Source organism: Sinocyclocheilus anshuiensis, unplaced genomic scaffold (genome assembly GCF_001515605.1).
Source record: "Sinocyclocheilus anshuiensis isolate Anshui unplaced genomic scaffold, SAMN03320099.WGS_v1.1 scaffold907, whole genome shotgun sequence".
Taxonomy (NCBI): Eukaryota; Metazoa; Chordata; class Actinopteri; order Cypriniformes; family Cyprinidae; genus Sinocyclocheilus; species Sinocyclocheilus anshuiensis.
Window position 1 is genome coordinate 1,047,771 of NW_015546133.1, and position 8,800 is coordinate 1,056,570.

Here is an 8,800-nt window from a genome sequence, read left to right on the forward strand (position 1 = left end):
TATATGAGATACAGGTACAACAAATAATATTTAAATGTTCTTGAAAGTAAAGTGCAACAAAAGACTAAATGACACATAACCTATAGTTTAGCATTAGGCTATATTTGTGTATCGCATTTTAAGTAAATAACTTTGATCATGTCAAACAAAACCGATTCTCTCCAATGAACGCACGAGTATCCATTAAAATGCGATTGTAATGAAAGGAAACTTTCAACGCTGTGGAGTAAAATATATTTGTTACTGAGACCAAGCAGTCACTTGTTCTCCGATAATTAGTGCATCAAAATATGTGAATGAGCACTTACCTCTGGTTTAGGGAGAAAGAAATCTCTGCGCTGCAGACATCCAAGAGTCCGCTCTGTGCAACTACATCCGTCACTTCTGTGCCATACAGGACTCTGCCACTCACAGCTGACTGTAATCAGCGGAGCGCGCACCTCCTAATGCGCGCTCACGAGTGCACGTTATCCCTTGAATGCGCAAACGAAACCCGGTGCTGCTGTCCGATATAACAAAATTATCTAAACCTTATCTCACACAAACATTAGACAATTAGATTAATGTGTTTACGCTAAATAGAGCGCGCAAAACAATATTGATGTTCTTGACAATGCCGTTAAAAACGCATTTAAGATTGTTGCAACATAAAAATAACATATTCATGATAATTAGATTTTTTTGGGGGGCTAACTAATTTTATGTGGCGGCGTGAAATATAAAAGAACAGGGCTCTTTTTCATGCACTGCCTTGTCTGTGCTCTTGATCTGTGTTTTAAATTCACAACTCCGTTAGGTGGTGCATCCCGTGATCCCATCAATTCAACTAATTCCGAGACATTCCGAAAATACACGATTGGAGCCGAGGCGCTGCACGACAATTTACGGAAATTAACGAAAGATTCCGGAAGGGACCTCACGACGGGAAGCTGCAGCAGCAAGCTAGTCAAGTCTTCGGATCCTTCCCTCTTGACCACGTTGTACAATATACGTTTTATTTCTGTCGTACATTATGTCTGTACTGTGTTATAATAAGGGATGTGGACAACGTTTTGATCCCGACAAGAATTCAGATGGTAAGACTTAACAAACAAAACGATAGCCGGATTGCTATGGCAGGTAGCAGGATAAATGCAGAAACAAAACCTCGTCTTTAATAACATTTATTGATATACATGTATTATTAACGAAACATGACCGCCTCTCAAGAGCCATATGTTAATTTTATGTAAATATCATTTAGCAAATTAATTTAGTAATAGTGAGGCATCTACAGTGGTGGTCCTTAACGTTTAAATGATGCTTAATCAGTAGATCGGATTTCGTAAATTATATAGTTTACAGATGGCAGTTGTTGCAAACTTGATCTACACACTAACATGTGACTATATTCTTTTGACGTCACATTTCACGCTATCAATCTCTTCTCATCCATAGATGCATGCACATACCACCCTGGAGTGCCAGTGTTTCATGATGCATTGAAGGTGAGGACATGCAAGAAGATCAGTTTACTTATTAATGTGAAATTTAACCGTTCCATTGTTATGTTACTCAGAGTTAAACCCATTAAATCGTGTCTTCCATTGCTTCCCAGGGTTGGTCTTGCTGCAAGAGACGAACAACTGACTTTTCGGATTTCCTCAGTATTGCTGTGAGTGCTCATCTGTGATGAGACTGAGCGTTTTCGTAGACAGAGTTGTGGCTGGAGTCTTAAAACAGTTGTCTGTATTTATGAATCTCTTAGGGTTGCACGAAAGGCCCTCATAATCAGGAGAAGCCCTCTGAGCCTGTTAAACCAGAAGTGAAGTCCTCTGTGGACAAGAACGTGAATGATGGGAAGCCAAAGTTTAATGAATGCATCACCCAAGCACCAAAACCTCTGGAGTCTATTCAACGACCAAGGTAAAAGCACACTTGAAGAGGACAGGGTCTTCCCATTTGTATTTTCTGGCTCATTAGTTCAGATGTTCAGAAGATAAAGTAATGCAGCATTAAAACTATTATAGAGAACAAGTTCTTCTCATTAACAGTTCACCCAGCCAAAACTCACATTGATGTTACAACCTCTTAAGGATAAATGACTGAAAACAGCCATTTTTAATTGTCTTTGTAGTCCAGATGAGCCTTTCTCCAGTCTACAACAGAAGATCTCTCCTTCGCTTGCACAGGCTTTAGAAAAGCTTAAATTGACTGAGGAAAATGCACAGGAGATAAAGGGTAAGAATATCCCAACCATCCTTTTCCCCACCTTTCTATGTTTGTCTATTACTCTGATGCATTTTATTCTCTTTCTTGTATTATAGAGGAGGATAGTGATGAAATTAAGATAGGGACGTCCTGTAAGAATGGAGGCTGCAATAAGGTACTGTTCTCTCTGCCTGCTTTTCCGATTAGAAACCATGGCACGTTGAATCTCTTTAGTCCATTATAAACAATGGATTCTCATTATTCTATTTTTCAGACATTCAGCGGACCAGCCAGTGATGAAGAGACATGTTTGTATCATGCTGGTGTACCTATCTTCCATGAAGGGTAAATTAGCGCCTGATCAAAACTTAATACTACTACTAGAAAAGTGTAAATGGAGAAATTTCAGATATATCTGTGGACTATGCAATTAAGTCCTCTTTTTATCCTTCCTCATTAAAGGATGAAATATTGGAGCTGCTGTAAGAGGAAAACCTCAGACTTCAACACGTTTCTGTCTCAGGAGGGCTGTACCCAAGGAAAGCATCAGTGGAAGAAAAAAGATACAGTAAGTGTCTACCATGAGATTTAAAAGTCAAAGCAGTATATTACTTTAATTTGATTTTTTTTTTTTTTCACATCCTGTCCAATAAAAAAAAATTTGAGCATCTGGCCTTTTGCAGGCCCACATCCAAGTTCTACCTGAACAAATAATTTGTTGAAGACCATAATGTTGAATACATTTACAGGTGAATCCCGTTTTAAGTGGAGGATGACATTTTTCTATGTGTGCACAGGGAAAGGAGGTTGTGCCATGCAGGTTTGATTGGCATCAAACAGGAAGTCAGGTCATCATTTCAATTTATGCCAAAAATTCAGTACCAGAGCTGAGCTCAGTGGAGGGGAACAGCACTCTGGTAAGACACCAGGGTCACTTCTGTTGGATTTTATGCTGACATTACATAGAAAGTCTCATAGGTGTGATTTTTTTTTTAACCATTAATTCCTGTGCTCAATATTTTACTGTATAATTGTACATTTATTTGCAAGATTCTATATAGTGGTAATTTAATATGTACTTTATTCTTGCAGCTCAAAATCCACATTATATTTGAAGGAGAGAAAGAATTTGAACAGCAGATCAGTTTGTGGGGGGTAAGTATAGACTTGTAAAGTACTTAAAGGGATCATATGCTTTTTTAAAGATCATTATTTTGTGTATTTGGTGTAACAGAATATGTTGACATGCTTTAATCTTCAGGGATCTTATCTATGCACAATCAGCTTGTAACACTCCAAAGAGAAAGGAAAACTTGAAATCGCATCATATGACCCCTTTAAAACTCTTTCATTAAAGCTGAAGTGCATACAATATGTGGCACTAACATTACTGAAAAGCATAATAAAGTTAAAATAAAAATATGAAATATGAATAATGTTTTCAGATATGCTTCCCAAAGTTGTGTCTGCTGATTTAATTGGGTAGGAGAATTTATTTTAATATTACAGTTTTATTATGAAATGGATTGTTCCAGATCTGGGGGGGTTTCCACTGTGCGTCATGCCTAACAACACCACTTAGCTGTTCTAAAATCAGTGTAAACCACAGCTTTTTGAGGCTTATTGCTTTAACACAAACTTCACCACTACAATACAAAAAAAGCATCAAATTATTTAATAATTCTAAGACTTGTCCATTTGCTATTCCCTTTAGGTAATTGATGCAAGTAGAAGTTTGGTGAACATGATGGCTACCAAAATTGAGGTTGTGTTGAAGAAGGCAGAACCAATGTCATGGGCCCGACTAGATCTTCCACCTGTAGCTCCTCCAAAGGGAAACGAAAAGGAAAAAGATGTTGACAGTGAGGATGAGTGTGATGATTAAATTAAGAGACTGAAGAGAACTACCATTCTCTGAATGGGAGTGGGAATCATCTTCTCTGGTTCTAAGGTTTGATACATAAAGCATGAATGTGTCATGTAAATTCTGAAAGCTCTTCATGTTTGTCCAAGATAATAGATTTATTGTACAGGGCATGTTTAGAGGGTTTTTCCTAAGAAAGCTTTCAAGGAACGAAGTTACTCTAATACAATATTTTGATTCAAACCAAAATGTGTGCAGTCCTAGTAAATGGATCATTTCACATTCCACTGTTTTGTTTAAGTGTACTATGGAAGCCAGTGGGGACCAGAAACTCTTTGGTTAACTACATTCTTTAAAATATATTTTATGTTCAACAGAATGAAACTCATAGGGTTGTAACAACTCGAGTGATGGAAAATGTAATTTTGGGTGAACTAACCTAATGGTTAGAGAGCCACACTTGTAAGCCAAAGGTCACAGGTTCGAGTCTTGGAACCAGCCAGGATTTTAGGTAGGTGGGTGGAGGGGGGGTGAATGTATAGCGCTCTTCCACCTTCAATACCACTACTGAGGTGAGACCCTTGAGCAAGGCAATGTACCCCCAACTGCTCCCCAGGTGCCACAGCAAAAATGGCTGCCCACTGCTTCGGGTGTTTCACTACTCACTGCTGTGCATGTGCACTTGGATGGGTTAAATGCGGAGCACAAATTCCAAAAAAAAAAAAAAAAGTATGGGACACCATACGCGGCCACATGTCACCACTTTTAACATCAATATTGAATTTCACTACCCTGAAGTGATCCTGAAGTCTATTTTCAGGAATTTTGACTGGTCATGTACACCGAAAACCATCTTTACACTACAACGATGGCACAAAACCAGTGTTAAAACACAAACAGGCCATTTGTGATTAGACTTATCACATTAAGGTGGCTCTGGTATCTACAAGTCTCAGACTGTGCAAGCATGGCCACATTAAATTATTTTGTACAAATTTTAACATCCACCATGCCCTGAAATCTGAACACAAAAGAAACAGGCCAGAACATACTGCAAAAATATTTATTCAATTGAAGCTTTTTATAGATGTATAAATAATAATAAATCAAGTCAAATCCCTTTTGGACATCAGATGGTCCAAAGACAAATTTTGCATCTGTGGCTTCAGTCATCAGGCACTGATCTTCACCATCCTGAGTGAGCTAAGGACAACATCGAAAAACAATCAATCAATCTTAAGTTTGGCAAGATCAAAGTGCATTTGCACACAAAAGTATTACAATAACGTTTAACAAGAAACCTCCCCATCCTAACAAAAAAAAAAAAATCACTTGACACACCCACCTCACTGAAATACTTCTCATTATGAGCTTGAGCCGCACGATGAACAGCATTGTTCTCATGGTTTTGAAGGAACTCCATTTGATCCAGCCCTCCCACTTCCTCCAACAAACAAAGCTTATCCACCTCCCCAAGTTTCTCAGCAGCCTGCAGAAGGCACAGTTAATATTTTAGCATATCTCTCATAACGCAAAGCACTGGGAGTTGCAGTAGGGTTTTACATATTCTCTTTGAAACCACACATAGTGGACTCACCAAGAAAGTGTTATGGTGTCTAGCATGACCAGGACAGTCTGGGTGTCTTTAACTTGAAGCAAGTTCAAGATGGCCTCTAAAGCACCGCACTTGACCAGATGAACAACTTGGTCCACAGTCCCACCACTTGTGTAGTTGGTCACTGCCCATACTGCCTCTCGCCGGGTTTTGAAGTCACCCTGCAAAACAGTTTGAAGAGGTACAAAAAGAGTGTCCCAAAGTGTCATAGATCCTGGCCAAACAAACACTGTAAAGTGGGTAGACTTTGAGGATGCATTGCCCATTTTGTCTGCAAAGTAGACATCCATTTATGAATCTTAATTATCTGCATTTACAAATATTAGTGAAGAGATGCAAAATCAAAGACTGCCATTACAGCGGTTATCGGAGTCAAATTATGATATAACTGCAAACATTAGAAACCGTCAGAAATTCTTGCACAAGACCAAATTCAGTATAGCCATTTGCTTAAACTCTTTTCAATATAATTACCTCAAAAGATTTGACAGAGCATGTTACGGTACACTTTTGCCAACTGGAAATGCAACTACATTTCAAGAAGCCCCAGGAGGGTCTGCTTGCATAATTGGCCTCATTTTATGCCCAGCTTTAGGAGAAGCAAGCAATCAAGTAGAAGCCAGAACATTTTATGGGCAACTCTGCGTGGGCAGGAGACACTCAACATGCAAACAAGGCATCAGTTACGACATACATTCCTTAGGAGATCCACTAGAGGAGCCAACAATCCACACACGTGATGAGCTGTTGGATTTGTTGGCAGGGTCCAGCTGCAATGTTGGACACCACCCAAGCTGCCTCCTTCTGAACACTGGACTTAGGGTGTCGCATCAGATAGGGCAATACACACCTGCATCAATGGCCGCTTGTGTCTGCAGGTCTGAGCCACTCACGATATTCCCAATCGAACGCAAGGCTGGTGTCTAGAGCATATTGGAGAAACTCCTCTTAAGCCGTTTAGCTTCAACACCAAAAGAAAACAAAACACTACAGTACTTACCACCACAGCAAGTTCCTCAAATCCCAAGAGCTCAACCAACCATGGAACGATTCCAGTCTTGATGACCACATCAATCCACACATTGGGTCCTTCAGTGAGGTACGAAATGGCCCAGCATGCATCAGACAGGATGGATTTGTCACCAGCAGTTGGATAATGGAGGGGAGCATTTGTTGGACTGCACTGAAACGAGGGAAGGGATTCTTGTTGCTACAAAGGTTTGACAGGGTCCACGCAAGATTGCAAAGGTATCCCACCTGCAAAAACATTGTGGATAACATTATGCATTTACACTTGCAACTTGGGTGTGGGGTGTCCAGAAGAAACTCACAGGAGCATCTAGCATGAGTAGTGCCAACAGAGCAGGGATGACACCACACTCAATCAGGGCATCTCGATATGATGGACAATCACCTAAAAAGGGATAAAGAACATCTTGGCAAATGGTCTTTCAATCTTCAGAAGAGTACAACTTGCATCGTCATCCTTTGTTCCTCTCTGAACATTCAAGAACCCAAGTTTCACCAATCATTAAGAGTACAAATGTTCTACCGCCATATTGTTTTAGAACGCAGAAAACACCATGAAGTTCAATGTATACTCACCTGCAATGTTGCCTAAAGCCCAGACAGCCTGTTCACTGATGTTAAGCATTGGTGAAGCCAGCAGGGCAATGAAGGCTGGCACTGCCCCATGCTCTACCACCTGCTGTGTGTGCCAGGAGGTGCCAGATGCAACATTGGCGTGAGACCAGGCAGCCTCAAACTGCAGCGTGGGGTCATCATGCCTTCCTAAAAACTCCACAAAGTGAGTCAGAAGTGCAGCTTCTACAATCTCCTTCAGGGGACGGTTCCTCTCCCAAGAAAGCAGCTTCCTGCAAGCATCAATTTGAAGGTTGGTAATGCTCTATAAAATGTTTTGAGATCACTGATGAAGTTAAGACTGGTGATTGTACCTAGCTGCTTGACAACCTTGTCTCTGCTTCTCTGGGCAGTCACTGTTCACATTTGCATCAATTTCTTGAATTGTTGCAGATGTGACCTTAACAAAATAAAAACTGAGTTTCAAGAGTATTGTAAACCTGTAAATTCTAATTAAAGGTTTAACTAGCAAACACCTGTTCGTTGTCAGTGTTATACTCTGGTGACAGAGGCTCCTCATCTCCCACAGAGTAGATATTTCTCCTCTTCAAAATACTTTCAACCCTTTGAGCTATTCGAAGTTCAACACACTCTGCGATTCTACAGTCACGCATTTTCTGCAAGCATAGATAGGGTGCAGAGACATCAAGAGATCAAGGAGTGAACAGTTAAAAGAGAGGAAAATTGCCAGAATATATGCACAGCTCACCGTTGGCTCCTTGCCCTTATTTTTGAACTTGGACAGGTTTATCAGATTTTCAGTAGGCATTTTGATGCTCAGTGCACTATCCAAAGGCCAATCAATGCTAACACACTATACAAGAGGTTTTACGATCAAGCATTACAATAACTGATAAAGGAGAACCGAAAGCTGGAGTTAGTACAAAAAAAAAAACAGATCTCTCAATGGCAGACTGACTGCAATTACAAACAATCAACTGCAAAGAGCATTAAATAGACCACCACGATTAGAATCAGGTGATATTAATTTGTAGCCTTACCGCACACCAGATCAAAGGTTTTGCACTTTGTTTGGTGTGAATAAAATGTTGTTTTATGTTTTGGATCACACAACTACATTATAATAATAAAGTCAGGTGATAACCAGCTAATGCCACGACCTGAACAAAATAGGATTTTTACATTTTTTTAAATGTGTTCTATAAAATAAAAAAAGTATGTTATTGCCATCTAGAGGCCAATAGTGATATAGTAACATGTAGAGGAGCTGCATATGCCTGTATTGCTGTCCTTTCTAATGTATATCCTATGACCTTGCAAATTAATTGTATTGTATACAGTTAAGTTTTTAATCACTATATATATAGTATAGATATATACTATATATAGATATTAAGTATACATAAATTATATAAGTATACATAAATTATATAAGACATTACATAAGAAGTACATAAAATATGCAGAATATTTATATAAAATGTACACAAAAAATCTATATCTAAAATCTTTATATAATTTACATATTA

General features: G+C 39.2%; 2 protein-coding genes and 1 pseudogene across 2 annotated transcripts in view; 1 reads left to right on the forward strand and 2 right to left on the reverse strand.

Moving 5' to 3' along the window:
- LOC107701125 (protocadherin Fat 3-like) overlaps window positions 1–380 on the reverse strand; it is a 67,087-nt gene extending 66,707 nt beyond the window's left edge. The window contains exon 1 of the mRNA XM_016503064.1: window positions 309–380. The gene's annotated coding sequence lies outside the window, so the exon portion shown is untranslated. The remainder of the gene's footprint in view (window positions 1–308) is intronic.
- Window positions 381–897: 517 nt separating this feature from the next.
- Window positions 898–4,347, forward strand: LOC107701124 (cysteine and histidine-rich domain-containing protein 1). Its single transcript, XM_016503063.1, has 11 exons — window positions 898–1,076; window positions 1,438–1,487; window positions 1,598–1,654; window positions 1,748–1,905; window positions 2,117–2,220; window positions 2,307–2,365; window positions 2,465–2,535; window positions 2,653–2,758; window positions 2,988–3,107; window positions 3,283–3,345; window positions 3,905–4,347. The coding sequence occupies exons 1-11, from the start codon at window positions 1,013–1,015 to the stop codon at window positions 4,073–4,075; spliced, it is 1,023 nt and encodes a 340-aa protein (XP_016358549.1). The 5' UTR covers window positions 898–1,012; the 3' UTR covers window positions 4,076–4,347.
- An 827-nt stretch (window positions 4,348–5,174) lies between these two features.
- On the reverse strand, window positions 5,175–8,219 carry LOC107701126 (importin subunit alpha-5-like; annotated as a pseudogene).
- Window positions 8,220–8,800: the final 581 nt, after the last annotated feature.